The sequence below is a fragment of the Podarcis melisellensis genome (assembly GCF_964234715.1).
Source record: "Podarcis melisellensis genome assembly, chromosome: 17".
NCBI classification, from domain to species: domain Eukaryota; kingdom Metazoa; phylum Chordata; class Lepidosauria; order Squamata; family Lacertidae; genus Podarcis; species Podarcis melisellensis.
The window spans coordinates 26,325,621-26,345,910 of record NC_138534.1 but is presented as its reverse complement, the minus strand read 5'-3'; the positions used below and the strand labels follow the sequence as shown (position 1 = coordinate 26,345,910).

At 43.0% G+C, this 20,290-nt stretch overlaps 1 protein-coding gene across 1 annotated transcript in view; it reads right to left on the bottom strand.

Annotated features, from left to right (window-relative positions):
• Nucleotides 1-1,414: 1,414 nt before the first annotated feature.
• SNX30 (sorting nexin family member 30) overlaps nucleotides 1,415-20,290 on the bottom strand; it is a 39,347-nt gene continuing 20,471 nt past the window's right edge. The window contains exons 3-9 of the mRNA XM_081894517.1: nucleotides 16,679-16,789; nucleotides 15,237-15,395; nucleotides 13,156-13,351; nucleotides 12,157-12,356; nucleotides 6,072-6,158; nucleotides 3,071-3,223; nucleotides 1,415-1,883 (exon numbers count right to left, since the gene is read on the bottom strand). Of these exons, the coding sequence (XP_081750643.1) occupies nucleotides 1,824-1,883; nucleotides 3,071-3,223; nucleotides 6,072-6,158; nucleotides 12,157-12,356; nucleotides 13,156-13,351; nucleotides 15,237-15,395; nucleotides 16,679-16,789 (966 nt within the window). The 3' untranslated portion in view covers nucleotides 1,415-1,823. The remainder of the gene's footprint in view (nucleotides 1,884-3,070; nucleotides 3,224-6,071; nucleotides 6,159-12,156; nucleotides 12,357-13,155; nucleotides 13,352-15,236; nucleotides 15,396-16,678; nucleotides 16,790-20,290) is intronic.

The window sequence follows — 20,290 nt, the reverse complement described above, 5'->3', positions numbered from 1 at the left end:
CCTTTGCTAATCCAAATGAGAAATAACTCCAAACTATTGTACACGTATCTACAGAGAGGTAGCAATTCCTTTCCCCAAACTAGCTGCTGCTAATAAAAAGACTGTTTCTAAGTATTAATTGCTAACATCTATTTTCAAAACAAAGTCTCGGTTGCATCCATTGAGTGTTTATTGGAACAGATGGCAAAAAATAACACATGTAAAAAAATAAATGCACAAAATTGCTCATTGTCACTCCCCAGCACAAATGGGGGGAAACTTGTAAAGCTGAGTAAAATCCCCTTAGTACTTTAAAAAAGGCAGTCTCCACTCTGTCAAATAATTAGCACTTATTTAGTGCCTTTTAGAGTCAACAGCTTCACATGCAATCTCAAGATCCCTTCTAGTCCCTTTGCAAGGTAATTTAGTATTATCCACTTATTAAAAATGAGGGGTACAGTGGTACCTCGGTTTACAAACACCTCAGGTTACAAACACTTCGGGTTACAGACTCCGCTAACCCAGAAGTAGTACCTCAGGTTAAGAACTTTACCTCAGGATGAGAACAGAAATCGTGCGGCGGCGGGAAGCCCCATTAGCTAAAGTGGTACCTCAGGTTAAGAACGGACCTCCGGAACAAATTAAGTTTGTAACCAGAGGTACCACTGTACTGAGAGGTAGTGGCTAGCAAGTTCATGGCAGACATGAAATTTGAACCAGAGGTTTGTCAGTTCATAGCTCAATCTCCCAGCCACAATACTAGGTTTCCGCACATAATGGTACATACACAGCCATCCTAATGAAAGGCAAGGGAAAGAAAAGGGTTGCTTGTTGTGAGAAGTTTCTCTTCAGCTACACTCCCCTTGGACAGTTTCACTGGCTGTTTTGTTTTTGTTTTTTAATGAAAGCCCAAGGTGAGAAGGATAACGGACTTGGGGGTCACTATGAAACAACATCCATCACATGGCAAACACGAGCATTCAAAAAATGCAGAAAAGGTTCAATTTTTATTATTATTTAAGAAAAGATGAAGAGTTTCATGTACAGACTTTGGGAGGCACACAACACCCCTCACAACCTCCCCCATCCCCAGTAAATGGCTCAAAGGCTCTGGAACCTAACTGCCTACATGCCATAGCCACACGACCACCTCTGAAATATTCTGCAGGTTTCCTGTGCATTGTACCAAGACCGTACCAACTTTTGCCCTGTAGACCTGACCTTCCCATCCACAAAGCCCAAGTTAATTCAAAGAGACCTTTGAGAATCCAGCAAGCGTCTTCTGTCAGCCAAATTCCCTTTCCACATATGGAGGGTGGGAGGAGGCGGGAGAAATCCAACTGATTTTGAAGAGTGAACACCTGCCATTTCATGGTCAACCACTCCTTACTAAACTAACATGAAAAAGGAAGGACAATAACGATGTGTTGGCACCTTGCATTTTAAAGAGTCCTTTATTATTATCATCGTAATTATCATCACCATCATTATTATTATTTGTAGTGTTCCTTGTATCAACTTCATTCAATATAAAGCGGTCCAAAAGGAGAAAAGTCCCTGTAGTTTCTTTGCCGTCAGCCAAGGATCGTGAGTAGGAGCATTCAAGGCCAACTCGGATGGTTTAATAAAAAGGTGGCACAAAAAATGTACAGTTTCAAACTTTTTTCAAGTTGGATCAGTCCCGAGGTTCAGCACAGGTAGTTGTTCCTCCAGGGGGTGGGGTGGGAAAACCCAAATCTGACACCAAGTCGTGCATAGTGTATCTCCAGTATGTTTAGTGGTACCGTCACTTGGTCAGAAGTCCGTGGTGCAGGGAGGAAAAGGGTGGGGAAAGATGCGGTTTCTTATTTGGTCTCAGGCTTGTCTTGCAAAAGTGGTATAATAGATTCCCACGCCGTAAGGCACTGTTTGAAACAAAGACACAGAACGGCAAACCCATCAGTGCTTCCATTTAAAACCAGCCACTTCCAGAAGCTCCTAAAGAAATGACATTGCGGTTGAGAGAGGTGCTCTTTGAGGTACCCAGGGGCCTGCGGTGAAATGTTTCAAAGGGGAACAGAGGAGGCCAGAGGCACCACCTTGCGAGCGTGATGGAGAGGGGCGTCCTGACGTCACACTCAGGAGCATCGCACCTCCCTTCCTAAGCTGAGCAGAAGCTTCCTGGGCTTTGGGAAGGAGGTCCCCATCGGGGAATAGCCTGGTCCCCTTGGTCCACTGACAGCACACCACTGCCTGGGCCTCAAACCACTGAGAGCTTTGTATCCCTCTGCACCTTGAACTGGGCCTAGTAGCTCACTGGCAGGGAATGCTGCTCTTTCAAGACCAGTGAAACATGCACCACTGTGCAGCGCTGCTTACCAAAATTGCAGCAGCTGCAATTTTATTTTATTTTATTTTTTCCAAAACTGTTTTCATTGACAGATTTTACTTGATGACGGAGGTACATATAACGTCTCTGTTTACAATTTGTAGAGTCCTATCTACAGGTCAGTTACATTCGGTGTGAGACGCTGCTATCGTGGGCATTTTGAGGTTGTGGGGAGAGAGAGGTGGGAGAAAGAAGGGGGAACGATGATTTCTCTCTCTCTTTTTCCACTTTATGCATTATGGCTTTTGTGTCAGTGTCACATGGACAGGTTATTCATCTATGCCTTTATTAGGTTTCCTTGGTGGCGAGAGGGATTGGGGAGCCCAGGGCATATTAGTAGGTTGCATTCGGTTGATGGCAGTTGCATTTTAGACAAGCTTTAGGACGGTGGTACATGCTAATCAGAAAGCGTTATGAGAATTCAGAGACAGATTCCAGCCAGGCAAAAACACTTGAGGAGGATGTGGAGCAAGGCTGGAGAGGGATGTGGCCTGAGGAAAGAGGTCAGAGTGGCCTGGAGAGCTACATTTTGCCCCTCCACTTAGTCCCCCATCCTGGTACCAGACCATTCCACATAAATAGTGACAGTGTGAAAAAAGCTAAAACTCGATGCTGGTAAACAGGAAGCGCGCGCCTCTAAAGCATTCAGCTCTGCTAAACTCTCGTTATCGGGAGGTTCCACAGTCTTTTCACTACATAACAGTGACAACCTTAGAGAATTACCTTCTCGTAATATTGGATGTTTTTGTCTGCCATTCCCATCAACAGCTGCCGAAAGTCTTGGCGCTTGTTGTTCTGCCACCGGTCCATATCTGCCTTCAGGTCTGCGTTGAAGCATTCCACGCGGTCCTGACACTTTTCGACCTCAGTGGGCACCTGGGGAGAGAGCGAGAAAAAGGAGTCCCCCAATGCTGTTGCAGACACAAGTTAAGGGATTTTCTTGGACCAGAAGTCCTTTTATTATTTTAATAATTTTCTCAACAAACAATTATTACACTGAAAAAGGAAAACACAAAATAAAACAATTAAAACATCTATATTCACTCTTAATATTAATCCATATTTTGGGATTCGTCGAATCCCCTGACTTCCCTCCACTCCCTCCCCTTGTTTCTTTGTGTTATTTTCATTTGTGCATGCCAACATTATTATTATTTAATATTTTACTATTATTATGTTATCCTTCTTTAGTTTTTTATTTCTTTTCCTCTCGTTTTCTCTTTCTTTATGTTTCTCTTTTCCTTGTCTTTTCTTCCTACTGGTTCTCTTTTAGACTAAGTAGCTGTTTTATCTCAGTATATTATAAAAAAGATACTATGTAATGGGTATGTATTTTTGTATTTCTTTGAAAAAGTATCAATTATTATTTATTTTTTAAAGAAAAAGAAGGCACCGTATGTGCTTTCCCTGACTTAAGCCCTCGGGTGTTCAGCTTCGGGAAACGATCATCTGAGACAGAAGCGATGGGGGTCTGAATACACCCCTTGCACCAGCCACTCCCCGATGCCACCCCTGCCTTGGGGGTACACCTGTACCAGGGTAGCTGGGCGAAAATGCCTAGGCTGTCCCTGTGAGCTGCAATGCAAAGGAACCTTTAGGGTTGTGGCTCATAGGGAGTCTCAATGTTGCATCTGGGAGATTGCCATGCTAAAGACCCACCTCCTAATGCAGGAGTAGCTTGGGGGGGTTGGTACAGGGGTGCACGCAGGGCAGCTGTGCCTTGGTATCCTGCATCATGTGATTATAGTCACGTGACACTTAACACCCGAGTAGGGTTTTAATGCTGGCAGTTATGGAGTAGCACGGGTGGACCAGCTTCTTGGACAAGTGTCAAGGGCTAAAGCTTTTATTCCCAGGAATCTACACTGGCTCCCAGTATATTTCTGAGCACAATTCAAAGTGTCAGTGCTGAAGTTTAAAGCCTTGAACAGCCTCGGCCTTGTATACCTGAAGGAGCATCTCCACCCACATCGTTCAACCCGGACACTGAGGTCCAGCGCCAAGGGCCTTCTGGTGGTTCCCTCACTGTGAGAAACGAAGTTACAGGGAACCAGGCAGAGGGCCTTCTCGGTAGTGGCACCCACCCTGTGGAACACCCTTTGTGTCAAGGAAATAAAGAACTACACCACCTTTAGAAGACATATGAACACAGCCCTGTATCAGGCAGGAAGTTTTTGATGCTTGAGGTTTTATTATGTGTCTCTGTGTTGGAAACTGCCCAGAATGGCTGGGGCAACCCAACCAGAGGGTCTAGGTGTAAATAAATTTTATTATTATTATTATTATTATTATTATTATTATTATTATTATTATTCCAAAGCCATATTTCCTTTCAGCTTTCAGCTAGGGAGACAACAAGAGATCTTTGTACAATGGTACCTCGGGTTACATACGCTTCAGGTTACATCTGCTTCAGGTTACAGACTCCGCTAACCTAGAAATATTACCTCGGGTTAAGAACTTTGCTTCAGGATGAGAACAGAAATCGTGCAGTGGCGCAGGAGGCCCCATTGGCTAAAGTGGTGCTTCAGGTTAAGAACAGACCTCCAAAATGAATTAAGTTCTTAACCCGAGGTACCACTGTATAGCCACTGGTGTTGTGGCTACACAATGCGATGAATTTGGACCAGAGTCACCTGGCTTCAGATTTCTCCCAACACAGCTACAAAATTCACTGGCTAGCCTTGGACCAGCCTTTCAGTCTACAGGACTGTTCCTAATACCCACTGTCCTGAATACATTTGAAGAGCAGTGGAGCACAGACGAGATAAATCCAGAGCTTAAATTGTTAATTGTTCTATTAGCTTAAACAAAAGACAGAGTGGAGAGGCTCTAACTGGCAAAGCAAACCTATTAGTTGTCACTGCTTTTAAATAAAATTGCATTAATTAAAGGAGGCTGTGCCTAAGATGAAAAGAAAAAGATTAACTTCAATGTGAATTAGTATAATTACTAATTTTTAAAGCTTTTAAATATTGGTGGCACGGTGGATAAGGCCTCTGCTGCTTATTCATCAGTTAAGGAATCAATGTGCATTTAAGCACCAACACTAAGGTAACAGCTTCTATTCTCCAGAAATATAGTGACAAACGTAGTTACCCCACTAATGGATAGCTCAATTCAATCTATGTGAAAAGAACCTTAACATAGGTTCTTTCATAAAACCTTGAATTGAGACCAGGAATGGAAAACCTATGGTCCTCCAGATGTTGTTGATCAACACCTGTCCACCCCAGCCAGCATGGCCAACAGTCAAGGGTGATGGGTGCTCCAGTCCAAAATTCAGAAGGCCAAAGGTTCCTTATACCTGCCCAAAAGCCAGCCAACACATGCTGTGAGATAAACCAAAGCTGGTTGATGGGAAAGTATAATTTACACAAGCAATGAGTATCAATAATTATTGATCAAATCTGTGTATATATTTTATTACCCCTTGTCACAATTAAAAGCATCAGACCACCAATTGGCCAACCTGGGGTATTCAATTGTTTGTGGTACTGGGCAGTTTTGTTTCCTTGTGTCCCGAGGACCTCTCCTACCCAAACAAAGGATATTTTCCTCACCAAAGATCAAGTCCAAGAATCCAGTTTGCAGTCCAATAAATTGCTTTTTAGTCACCAGTATTTACTGCCCTTTTCAACATTCCACAAAATCTTTTTAATCTTGCTGAAGACAATGCAGTGGGAGACTTAGATGTCCAAGAGCGGTTCCAAAGAGGACTAACCTTGGGACGGTCTTCTCTTTTTAAGACCACAGCTTCCAGTTTGGCTTCATATTCTGCTTGAACTTGATCTCTTTTCTTCAACACATTCTAAAGGGAGGGAGGAAAGAGACAGGATGCAATCAGAGGAGATGCAAGGGTTATGTACGTACACACACACACACACACACACACACTTCTTATGAACTTGAGCTTGTTACCCCAAGCCAGCTGTAATCCACTTGAAACCAGTACTACTTAGGTGTCAGCAGTGGAAGTCTATTGGCTAGGAAGGGTGATGGCAGTTTCATTGTCTTCTTGCATTAGACCAGCTATGGGAAACCTATGGCCCTCCAGCTGTTGCTGAATCACAACTCCCATTGGCCAAGCTGGTTGGAGGCTGATGGGAGTTGTGGTTCGGCAACATCTGGGGTCCTCAGACCACCAGTTGGGAACCACTGTTCTAGAAGGTCAGAAATGAAGGTCCAGGTTCATTTCCTGGCTGCTGGGGGGCAAGTTCAGTAGCCAGCAATGGGGAGAGCATTCTCCTAGTGTTGCGACCCTACCTGCTTGCGCAGTGTCTTCCCAGAGTGGTGCATGCCCTGGTCATCTCCCACTTGGACTACTGCAATGTGCTCTGTGTGGGGCTACCTTTGAAGGTGAACCAGAAACTACAACTAAACCAGAATGCGGCAGCTAGACTGGTGACTGGGAGTGGTCACCGAGACCATATGACACCAGTCCTGAAAGGCCTACATTTGCTCCAAGCACATTTCTGAGCACAATTCAAAGTGTGGGTGCTGACCTTTAAAGCCCTAAACAGCCTCAGCCCAATATACCTGAAGGAACATCTCCACCCCCATCATTCAGCCTGGACACTGAGGTCCAACTCCGAGGGCCTTCTGGCAGTTCCTTCACTGAGAGAAGAGAAGTTAAAGGGAACCAGGCAGAGGACCCTCTCAGTAGTGGCGCCCGCCCTATGGAATGCCCTCCCATCAGATGTCAAGGAAATAAACAACCAAAGTAGACCCTCGGGTTACGTTACCTTTGGGTAATGTAACTTTCGGGTTGTGAACACGGCAACCCCAGAAGTGTATACTTCCAGGTTTTGCCGCACATGCATGCACAGAAGCATTGCCTCATGTTGCGGACTTTTCAGGGTACGTAAGGAACCCCTGAACAAATTAAGTTCATATCTGGAGGGTCACTGTATCTGACTTTTAGAAGACATCTGAAGGCAGCCCCATTTATGGAAGTTTTTAATGTATTTAAAATAAATTAAATACATTAAAATAATTGTATTTTTAATATTTTGTTGGAAGCTGCCCAAAGTAGCAGGGTATAAATAAATAAATTATTATTATTATTATTATTATTATTATTATTATTATTATTTCTCTTCCAGATTGCAGAGGTAGACTGGAAGGATCACGACTATTTGAGTCAGTGAAACAATCCTTATTTCAGTGCAAGATCATCATCATCTCCCTTCAGAAGGGATAGGGAATCTTTGATAGTATTTGCAACACAGTGGCTTGGTTGTGAAAAAGTTCAAAGTCATCACTCAGCTATGAAGCTCACACATTTTAAGCCCCTTTCAAGAAAAGCAGGACAGAGATCAGAAATCATTTCATGCCGGCAAAACAAATTTGGCAGGACTACAGAATGCAGCTCAAAAACTTACAAGCTACAATCATTTTCTGCCTTGAGCAAATCCTTGCTCTCGTAGCAGTGTAAATCTGTTGTAAAAATTAACTACTGGTCCCCCCCACACACACCCATGCACTACAAACTGTATTAGTACCTCCAAAACATTTGATTACAGCAAGGCACTCTATTTAAATCTGCCTATCCCCCAAACTAAATACTTTGCTTTGAGATATCAAGCACATCTTCTGAAATGCTATTAAACCAATTCTGAATGGCTGGTGCTCACTCTCAGGTTTGCTACCTACCTCAAAACTAAGATCTAGCAAGCAACATATGAATCAGATCGCATATACAGGCAGCCCTGTTAAGCAGCTATCACTGAAACGGTTCCAAGAGGCTTTGTGGTTACAAGGTTTGGTTTTATTGGCTTGTGGGCAGGAGAGGCTTCAGCAAACATGCAGAACAACTTGTTATTTGCCCATCAAAACCCATTTCACCCAGTTATGCTTTTCAGCAATAAATTTCATTGGAAACCATTTATATAAAGGCAGTGGAAGGAAACCGTTTTAAAGAAGCACCTTTTCATTCATGTGAGCCAGCAAATTGCAGTGCAGCAAATAAAGGGAAGCTATTTCACAGCCCTTTTATGACATCCCATCTGACAATGACATCCCTAACCCAAACACAACTTTTCAGTACTCCAGTGATGCCAAAGTCTTTGTTCAAATGATGGGACCATTCTGATCAGATACATTAACTACAGGGGTTGTTTTTTAGCTGTTCTTTGTGCAAATCTGACACTGAAAAGGAAGGCAGGTAAGTAAATCTAGTGCTGAAGTTTCTTTAAACCTGGCCATAATAGCACCTACCAATTTTGTGATCCATTCAACAGCTAAAAGATACGCACTTATCTGCTGATGTGATCCAATAACTTAGGATGTGTGACACCTGAAGCATGCATGCTTTCTTCAGTTTAAAAGGCACAGCTTTATTTGCTCTGGGAGAATCACAGTGATGTGCAACTGTTTCCTATAGTTATTAGAGAGGTAGATAAGCCCTTCCAATTGAACAGGTATTTCTACTTTGGTGCAGGTATGTAAAAATGCTAATAAACTAGTTGCCTTCGGCTAAAAGAAATCTGCCTGCAGAATATGTGGAGATTCGAACTTACGGTTTAATCATTAATATATTGCATTAGAAAGGCACATGGCTAGCAAACAGGTCTGGGACAATACATATTTGTTTGCCGACAGAAAGAAAAGGTGAAGAATGATTATGTCAGTTTCTGGAGAAAGAGGATTGATGTTGCCTTCTCTAGAGTCCTACACAGGTGATGTGCTGCCCTTGTGTGATTACTCATCGGGGAGATGTGGGTCTGTCTCACTGGCCCTGCCCCCCATATTTTATGTCCTCATCACCCAGTCCCACTGCCATCCACACTTGGAAGTGGAAAGGTCTGAAGCAGGGACGCTGTTCTATGAATGTACGTTCCTCAGTTTAGAACTTGGACCACACAGGAAGTCTAGACTTCAGAATTCTCCTCCAAGGAGGTAAGGCTGGCGAGAGCAGGAGCAAGCAAACACATCCCTGCACTTTCCCTCAGACTCTGGTAACGGCATGAGGGCAGAACGCCTGTATAGGGCTTAATTTATTGTCTCCCACCCCATCCCATACCACTGGATGCTAGCTCAATATTCCACCCCATTAATGGAAAAGAAGCATGCTCAAGTCCATCTCAAGTTATATGCAGACCTCTATTTTTAATCACACACACAAAATTCACAGGTTTTCTTCAAAAGTTAATCTCCAAGATAAGATTAAAGGGGACTGGCTGATATAGGCTCAAATTTACTAGTGATTAATATTCTGCATTTCCCAGAGTTCTTTGGGGGAAGCCACGACTGTTTAAAAGTGCTTTGATACTGCTTTAAATGCATAGTGCAGATGAGGCCTTCCCCTGAATGCAACCTGCGCTTAAGCAAACCTTCCTTTCTTGTTATATTTTTAAAACACGTTCGCAGTACTTCCTAGTTTCTTCTCTCTCTTTTTAAGTTGCATAAAATATCAGGGGGGCAAAAAGTTCTCCGTTTAAAAACGGAGTTTGTGTTTTGACCTGGGCCAAGGACTTTAGCCATTTCTTACAGTAAAGAATACAGAAAATTAAAAAGCTCTGCAAAAAAAACCCTGATGGTTACATATTATTCATTATATGTTGTTCTACAAGAAGAAAAATTGAAGCCGATGCATTAATACAATGGTAGGGGATTTCTTAAAGCTGCACAAAGTTGTAATTCCTCAAGGGACTGGAGACGGCAGCTGACTGCTGCACCCACATGAGAATTCATCTGCATACTTTCAGCTGCTCAGGCATATATAAAAAAAAGCCCAACCGTTAACTCCATTTACCTAATATCAAAACATTCCACGGGGAACTGTTTGTACTAACTGTGCCCAGAATGCTTTATATCATCTCAACAGTTCCTACTCCTGCTTTTCTTTTCTTGTAAAAGCAAGTCAGCATGAAAATGATACATAGCAGGCCCTGAGGCCCTTCCCACAGCTTATATATCATAATTGGTGCACCAGAGAGACACATTTGGGCAACCCCTTTCATACAGGGGCCACATGCGACTTCTCAAAGCAGTGAAGGCTGCATCATGATGGTTATCAATTACAAGGCATGGGGATATGCAGGCTTGCAGAAGAAGGTAATGTCCCATCTTCATGGCTAATCAGTCCCCATAACACCTGGAAGCAGCCTGTTACACCCAGTGTTCGAAACTCCCATTGTTCTAGGCGTGTTTTGCGACAGGGAATTTCATTACTGCATGCAGTTTTTGAGCTTTGGGCACAGTAATGCGCCTAAGATTTCAGATTAAAACTGCGGAGTGGAAGGAAAGGAGGACTTTTTTCTGCCTCCCTACTTCCAGCTACTCTCTTAAGAATATTAGGGGAGTGGGGGCAGGGGAAGGACTAGGCCATGTGAAAAATGAACATCATCTTTTAGCTGCAGTTCATTCGTTTTCAGCTTTGTATTCTTCTTATTAAAAAAAGCACAGCCGGACATTCCGTTGTTGCACCCATAACCTAGGTTTAAGGTGCCATTTAGCTTCTAGCTTTCCTAACTCAGTTTCTAACACTGGTTACACCTATTTAAAATCCTGCAGACAGCTAGCACCGCCATGGATACACACGGACACAGGTATGCCCTGAAAGTAAGGATTTTCAAGTATTTGGTATGCTAGCGAACTCACCTGTCATCTATGGGGACTACACACTGCCCCCCTGCTAACCATGCTTAGTCAGAACTGAGAGGCAGCACCTGCAACCTGCCTTCCATCCCACACCTGGAAAAAAGATTATTACATCTTCTACCCTCAATCACAGCTAAGGGTTCACTGGCACCAACCTTACTACTATGTAATGTGGTCGTACCCAGATTCATCATGGTTAGGGCTAGCAAAGTGTGGCAGTAAGAACTGCAGGATGAAAACAATTTCAGAGGCTATGTTGAAGGAACCCTAAGTTAAGAACACTGGTGGAATCCAACATCACACTATGGCAATCAGCTTGCCAGACAGGACAATCCTGCCTCCCCTTCCCCAACACGCTGTTCTGGATGAAGTTTCTATAAGTTGTCAGTGTGTGTGTCCCAGGCCACAGAGAGGTTAGGCTGGCCTCAACTAGAGCCAGGGCTTTTTCGGCTGTGGCTCCAATCTGGTGGAACGCTCTGTCACAAGAGACTAGGGCCCTGAGGGACTTGGCATCTTTCCGCAGGGCCTGCAAGACAGAGCTGTTCCACCAGGCCTTTGGCCAGGACACAGCCTGACTCCCTCCTCTGGCAATATTCACAGAACTCTAGCCCAATGGTTGCCATCATTTTGAGTTGAATTCATTTTATAATGAAATGTTTTTAGAATGTTGTACTGTTTTATTGTTGTTAGCCGCCCTGAGCCCGGCTTCGGCTGGGGAGGGCGGGATATAAATAACATTTATTATTATTATTTATTATTATTATACCTTCAATTTAACCCAGTAGCAAAGCAGCAACCAGAGGAATTCTTTCAGTATCCATGTTACATGGTCCTAACTGGCTGAACCATTCAATAGCCAGAAAGATGAAGTCAAATGTCTGCCATATTAAAAGAGAGGTGAGATTTGTTCCAGGGAAGGAAGCACATCATTTCTGGGAATAGTTCTGACTTTGCTAACCAGGATTAGCAGGAAGCCAGCGTTACATCTGCATGAGCTCCATGATTTTGAAAGCTTGGGGTACTTTATTGGAACCATTTTGGAACCATTTTGTGCCAAAATGACAGCAGCAGGTAGAAGAGGCCACAGAGAGATCTTCTGAAGGGGATGCAGTAGTTTTATGCCCACAAAATGTCTACACGCTGGCATTTCTGGGAAAGCTGTTTTCCTAGATGCAAACATCTGCCTGCCACAAATCCCATGTTACCTTCATGGACTCCGAGTACAGCATATACTCTCTTAGGACAGGAAGAAAGTCTTCGGTCATGTCTTCGCTCAGTTCCTCGAGTGCCGTACAGCAATTCCCAATGCAGGCAGATACTCCTTCAAGAGGCTCCGACAGCTCTTTCTCTAACCCACTCCAGGTTGAGTAAACAGGACCATACTCTCGGAGCTCCACAAGGTATTCTGCAAGAGAACGATGCTATGAAAATAAAAGGCAGGAAAGTTCTGGTTTCTGGGTTTCGAGAAAGTGCCAGAGGGTTTATGTGTTTGTTTTTAAAGTCAACAAGCCTAACTTTCAGATCAGAAACTTCTCGTGATAAGGAAAATACCAATAATAAAAGTGTCAGAACCTACAAAGGAAGGTCTAGGACCTTTGGGTAATTGCTGTAAGCATCTTGTTACAGCTTAAGATGCAGGAGGACAAAGAACGACAAAGGAATTTAGCCATTCTGAATGCACACGCAATACATTTTTAATTCCCCTTTTTCAATTATATTTTATTAAGTTTCAACATTTTAAACATAGACAATCCAAACACAATTTCATCTCTTCTCAGATTTATCAACTTCCCCATTTTCCATGAAGTTGTTGTTTCCCACCTTCTGCTGCACTATCTATTAAATCATAACCACAATAGTGTTTGTGGCAGAATGGACATCTTTTTGGGAGTACTAAATGAAATATTATAGTATGATGAACTCAGGCTTTGAGCTATGAGCAACAGAAGTAATTATATTTTTGATTCCATATGCAACACATATTCTGAAAATGGGTATACTGGGGATGGGAACCTATGGCTTCCCAGACATAGCCAGGCTATAATCCCCATTATGCTTGACCACCAGCTACTTTGGCTCAGCTGATGGGAATTGGGAGTCCAAGCATTTTCTAGGGGGCCGCATGTTCCCCCACCGCTGGTATCCAGACTTTGCTAGCAGAGCAAGAATTAGAGTTCTAAAGAAAAGCTGCACATACTACTCACCTACTTCCTCCTTGATAATTCGCTGTGCTATTCTGTCAATGGTTCCAAGCTTCAGAGAAAAAGTATCTAGGTAGTCACCAATGGCAGCAAACTCCACCGGTCGACTTCTGAGTTTATAGCTTCCTGTGACATATTTTACCGATTCTCCCATCTTAGAAAGCAAGGCCATTCCCTGCTTTTTATAAGCATGAAGATCCTATGGGCGACAAGAGCAGCCAATTAGCTTTTAGATTATGTTTATGTCTTCCAAATACAGTTGTACCTTGGAAGCTGAACGCCTTGGGAGTCAAACATTTTGGCTCCTGAATACCACAGCAAACCTGGAAGTGAGTGTTCCAGTTTGCGAACGTTCTTTGTAACGCAAACATCCGATGCAGCTTCCTGCAGCCGATCGGAAGCCACGCCTCAGTTTCTGAACGTTCTGGAAGTCGAAAAGACTTCCAGAACTGATTCCATTCGACTTCTGAGGTACCACTGTATATTTGTCCAACAACAAGCTTGGGGAAAATAGAGTTTCAGTCTATTCTATTCTGAGGACTGCACAGATTTACAGGCCCTTACTACTTGTGCTAATGCTCCAAAACTCCCATTAAGAGTTGTTTTTCGTTTATTACAAAATAAAAACATTTAGTTATACTTTTAGGGCTGTGCCAAACTTAGGCCTCATCTGCATTAGTGGTGATGTAGAACAACAACCAGAATGCAAGCAGCAGAAGTCACACCACTGCAGTAACATTATGTAAAGTAGATATTTATAACAGGTGAGGGAGGGAAGGAGAGAAACTTGGTGACTCTCTACCACAACACGTGGGGGCGACTGCCACTTTAGATGACTTTCTTGTGGGCTTCTCAAATAAACCTGTTTAATCATTGAGGGAAACTGAATTCTAGAGTAGACAAGCCTTTGGTCTGTTCACAGTAGGTATCTTATTTCTGTTTGCTTCTCCCACCCGCCCACAGCTCAGTCTTCTCTCTTTCTTGAAAGCAAACCTCTCCGTTTCCCCTGTATCCAATCTCTGTCCCAGCTGTTTGTTTGTTTGTTTGTTTGTATTTATATACTGCCCTATACCCGGAGGTCTCAGGGTGGTTCACAGAACAAAAACAAAATATAAAACCACAAAAAACATAATTAAAATAAAAACAACAACCGAATAAACCTCCCCCCCCCAAAAAAACCCACATTTTAAAAGAGCATAGGATGTCAATCAAATCAACCAAAGGCCTGGTTGAAAAGGAACGTTTTTGCCTTGTGCCTAAAGGTGTATAATAGGGACGTAAAAGGTGAAAAATAGGGACGCGGGTGGCGCTGTGGTGTGAACCACAGAGCCTTGGGCTTGCTGGTTGGAAGGTCGGCGGTTCGAATCCCTGCAACAGGGTGAGCTCCTGTTGCTCAGTCCCAGCTCCTGCCAACCTAGCAGTTTGAAAGCACGTCAAAGTGCAAGTAGATAAATAGGTACCACCCCAGTGGGAAGGTAAACGGCGTTTCTGTGCACTGCTCTGGTTTTACCAGAAGCAGCTTAGTCATGATGGCCACATGACCCGGAAAAACTGTCTGCGGACAAACGTCGGCTCCCTCGACCAGTAAAGCAAGATGATCGCCGCAACCCCAGAGTCGTTCGCAACTGGACTTAACTGTCAGGGGTCCTTTACCTTTAAAGGTGTATAATGAAGACACTAGATTCTATTGTGCTCTTTCAAATGCTAAGCTTAAGGCATACTGAAAAAGATATACCATATTTTTCCATCTATACGACTCCCCCATGGATAAGATGCCCCCTATTTTGGAGGGCTGAGATTTAAGAAAATGGGGGGAGATGTATCTGTGTATAAGATGCCCCCTAATTTTTGACATTATTTTTTAGGGGGGGAACCTAGTCTTATACACAGAAAAATACAGTAACTGTCAAATACTGGCACCCAAAGTAGCTGTATAACATGAGTGGTTATCGGACGAATTTGATGGTGCTATTTAAAAGCATGCTTAACATTGATAAGCAATCTTTCATCAGATTCTAAACAAAGGCTTCCACCTCTAAACACATCCATTTAAACACAGTTCTGCACGGGTTCGCTTTACTTACTTTGGCAGTAAGAAACACATGAAAGTGTTCGTTAAAAGAAAGCACAGGATGATCAGCAATCCTTTTCAAAAATTTATCCAAGGCCTTCCTCCTCGTCTCAACAAATTCTTCTGAAAAGCGATCAACAACTCCTTTGACCACAAATTTCTCTGGGAGAGGCTGGAAGGGAACAGGAAAAAAATCTTAGGAGCTTACGGGGACAAGAAAATCTCTATCCTCAAGCTTCAATGTTTTAGAAAACGTGCACATTCAAGTTTTTCTTCCACTACAATAGTATACAAAAGTTTTAAAAAAACTGAAGCAAATATTTTGTAACAGTATTTTCATAGTTCATCAGTGTACCGAGAGACTTGGAGAGCACAGCACAGATGCTGCGAGATATCACTGAGCCAGAAGAAACTGCTGACTTGCACCTTTTCACCTAAAAATAAGTTTAAGCAGTAATTGTTTCTGAAGGGAAGTCAAAGTAGTGTTCACCCATTCAGAGGAAGCTTTTTTGAAAGATGGATTTTTTAAGCTTTGCTGACTCCGAATGCATTCTGAGTAACGTCATGTTGTTAGAGAGATCTAATGAAATAATATGCAGAATAAACCCACTTAAGTCAATGGGCTTAAGTATTTTAGGTCCATTGAATTCAATGGGTCTACAGTGGGCACAATAAATGTTTGATATCAACCAGTGAACCCAAATTAGGCAAACATGGAGCACAAACACACAAAACCCGAAAGTGTTTGGCCAGGTAGCTTCTAGTGGCTTGTTACCTGTGCAAGTCCCTCCCAAACATATTTTTTGGGAGCATCACACCAGCAGACAATTCAGGAAGAACTGAGAAACATTTTTTTTGTGATGGGGCAGGTTTTTGAATCTTAGCCCACAAGAAGTGAGTGAGGGTTCTACATCAGAAAAGGTACTGTTGATCTAACATGCCGTTTCAGTAAATTTTTATCTGTTATTGTGCACGTTTTTTCTGTTTTTATTAAATGCTACACACAATACTTCTGAAAAATAAAGAGGTTTTTAAAAATTAAAAAATACCACCACATAAATGCCATAATGGATGTATAATCTACACACATTATGATATTAGTGTAAAAATTAGCTATTAGTGATTTTTTAAAAAAAAAATCATGTTTTTGTTCTCATTGAAGAAGTCAAGTTTAGCCAGAGTACAGTTTCTAAGGCTCAGAAAACAGTGCAAGTAAGCAGCTGTAATGCAGACCTATAACGTCAAAATATATGAAGTATAAATTAGTTCAGAAGGAATGTTTTGGAGTGTTCTGTTCTGCATTTCCCCAACAAAATAATTGAGGCAAGCATTTTCTTTATCTCTCTTTCATTTTAAACACACCTCAAATCCATTACTGCTGAAAAAGCAGAAATGTGCACTTCTTATAAGTGCATTATTTAGTCCAACAAATAGTGGCCCCGACTTACTACCTACGGGAATGAGATGAGTGGGTTGAGATTCCTCCAGTTTATTCCTGAGCCAGTCAAAATCCTGGTATCTTCGGCGCATGGAATACTCTGGCAAGTCAAACTCTGCACGTGTGGTCTAAGAATAAAAATGAAACGAAAGGGGAAAAGTGAGCAAGAGAAATCAGACAGGGCAAGTAAAAAATATATATGCTTAAGTCACTAGTCTTTGCATTCTCTTTTCTTTTACCAAACGTTGACTTCTTTACTGGCTTGAAGCCAGTACCTCAAGCCGAGCCATTCAAGCATTAGCAAAGAAACAAATTTTATTTTCACATGCCTCTGGCAACTTATGATGCACAACCTGGGATTCAACTCAATATTGAACTTGGACAAGTGCCCCTATTTTGAAAGCTCTTTTTATTAAAGCTTGGAGGGAAGCAATATACAAAAGTTAACATCAAATATCAAGCATTTTTAAAAAACATAAAAACTAAGGGACAGAAAATAAAGAGGAGTGAAGGGAAGGCCTTACTGGGCAAGTGTGTGATGGATATGTCAACTTTTCGTTATTTGAATGGAACATTCCTTGAGGAGTGGAAAAGGTAAAAGATAACCTTAACAAAGTAACTGAGCCTATGAATTTTTTGTATCTTTGATGGATGCGTTCCCTTTCTTTGTTCTGGAAAATTAACACTTAGGGTTGTATCCCAACGAAGCTGTATCGTTTTAGCACAAGAACTTCCCCTGCGCAATGGGAATTCCTCTCCTTGCTTCCCCTCTTAGCATCTCTGTGTCCGACACTAAATTTGTGCTTTGCTGGGGAAAACAAGAGCCAGCACACTGGAAAAAACGAAACAAAAAACAACAACCACACACCACCGTCTCTTCATGTTAAGCCTCTCCTCCCAAAGGGATTGTGATCGGGCTCCAAGTCCCGCGTTCTGCAGGGGGCGTTTCGGCACCTGCACCACTATTCGTCGTTGGCGCGCCGCGCCCCCTGGAATGGCACCAATCAGGTGCGGCTAGGGGCGTGGTCTAGCCGCTCAAATGTGGCCGCGCCAGCTCTCCCCTCCACTGTGCTGCCGGATGTGTAGTTGGTGTACGGAAGGGCAGGGTGTGGCCATCGCCTACCCCTTCACTTATGGGTATTCTGTTAAAGGAATCCGGCGATCGTGGATCCTGTCCGATGCCCTGCGTGGCTGGGGGCCATGGCACGACCCCCGGTGACATCTGGGGTGAGCTTATAGTTGTATTTGCATCAACAGGCTCCCCCTACTGGTGGTTAACCCTCGTCAGACTCACCCCTCTCCGAGTGGGTGGAGTCAAAATTTGCTGTCGTCCAATGCCTAAGCCAATACCTCTCACATGCTGTAATCAATAAAGTTGTGGCCTTTTCTAGCCCATTAACCTAATATACTGTGTCCACGTGTCTTTATTATACCCAAGTGAGGGACAGGTCCTCGAATCACAAATCTTGTTTCTGTACCAATGGTTCTATCCAACATCAGTCACATTTGGACTTAACCCATTAAAACTAAAAGACATGACTAACTTAGGTCCTTTAATTTCAGGAGGACTCTACTGAGTAAAACTTGGATACAACTGAAATCAAAGTATTTCACCTATAGTGGAGATTGCAGTTTTTCAGGATAGATGGCAGCAAACCTGCTCCCCCATTGTTCTACCATCAAACTGGGAGGAATTGTTCAAAATGAATGGAAAAATTTATATGGGAATATTTCTGAGGTGAATGCCAAGCTTCTCTACTCTCTCTTGCTTATGCACACAACACCATCAAAAAACAAGCATACATTGCTTGTGAGTTTAGAGGCATTATCCAATACAAGGCACTGGTACTCATTTCACCCAGAAGTATACAAGCAATAGAAATATTCATGAAGAGGGAGAATCACATTCCACAAACTACAAATGAATGTAAGACCTTCGAACACCAGCAATGGCAGCCCGACCTGGAAAATTCTTACATTCTTGTGGCAAGAAGGGGGGGAGAGTGAAATAAGTTGTGTGCTCTCAACCATAGACACCCATAGCCAGTGCCTATGAGAGAACACTCTCTAAGCTTGTGAGTCAAGAAAACTGTGGAACTTAGAAGTCAAAGAACTATCTTCAGCAAGAAACACAGCTCTGCAAATGTTATTAACCGCACAATACAAAGGAAGTTCTCAGAACTATGAGAAAGCCAAGTGGGTTTAATAAAGCAGATGACTAAAGCTCTCCCCAGGGATTCCTTGAAACTAGGAAGAAATCTGGAGATCTAACAGAATTTTTTAACACTTGTCACTTTAAACATTGGATTTTCCAGAGAAGCCATGACAGCTAAAGGCATACAATACAGATATTAAGCCATAAAGTGGGCATGACAGCTTCCTTTGATGCAATGTGCTAAACCATCCTAACTTGAATGGGTGAGAGGAGAGGCCTGTCACAAAGTATTTGGAAGTAGATGTGGGCTACACACAACATCACTGTGCGCGTGTGCACACACAAACACACACACACACACACGGTCCCAGTCTCAAATAAGGCATATGAACAAGAAAGGAGATTCCAATTAAACATAGAAAGAACTTTCTGACAGTAAGAGCTGTTTGACAGTGGAACGGTCTCCCTCAGGAGGTGGTGGACTCTCCTTCCTTGGAGGTTTTTAAGCAGAGGCGAGTGGCCATCTGCCACGGATGCTTTAGCTGAGATTTCTGCATTGCGGGGGGTTGGCCAAATGACCCCCCCCCCAGTATCCCTTCCAACAATTCTATGATTCCACAAATAAGGTGTGAGCTCCAACAGCATATGAATCAATATGGCTAACCTGATTCAAAAACACCCACCCACCCCACACGAAAACAAAGTTCAGCACAGCTAATCACAAACAAGCAACCGCACCCTAGGCCAATCCCAATTTCTCTCACCACCAAAGGAACACAAGCGAATAGCAAAGAGAACCCGCACAAACGACGCTGACACAAAAACCCACACATACATTAAGCTAAATAGAAATATCGCCTCCCGACCCCACCCCCACCCACCATGCCCCCTCCACCTCTTTCCCCTCTTTTTTCTTCCTAGGTTAAGATAAAGGGACCCCTGACCATTAGGTCCAGTCATGACCGACTCTGGGGTTGCGGCGCTCATCTCGCTTTATTGGCCGAGCGAGCCGGCGTACAGCTTCTAGCTCATGTGGCCAGCGTGACTAAGCCACTTCTGGTGAACCAGAGCAGTGCACGGAAACGCTGTTTACCTTCCCGCTGGAGCGGTACCTATTTATTTACTTGCACTTTGATGAGCTTTTCAACTGCTAGGTTGGCAGGAGCTGGGACCAACAACGGGAGCTCACCCTGTCGTGGGGATTCGAACCGCCGACCTTCTGATTGGCAGCTCCTAGACTCTGTGGTTTAACCCACATCACCACCCACGTCCCTTCTTTTTCTTCCTAATGTAACCCTCATGTAACTTGAAAAAAGAGACATTGCACGTACCTTTGTAAACCAATAAAACTTTAATAAAAGAAAAGGAAAACTTTAATAAAATGAAAGGAAAAGAAAAAAATACATGAAAAAGTGTGAGCTGACTGTGTAAAGCCAGTTGTCCAAAATAACCTTGAATGGGGTGGGTTGCATAA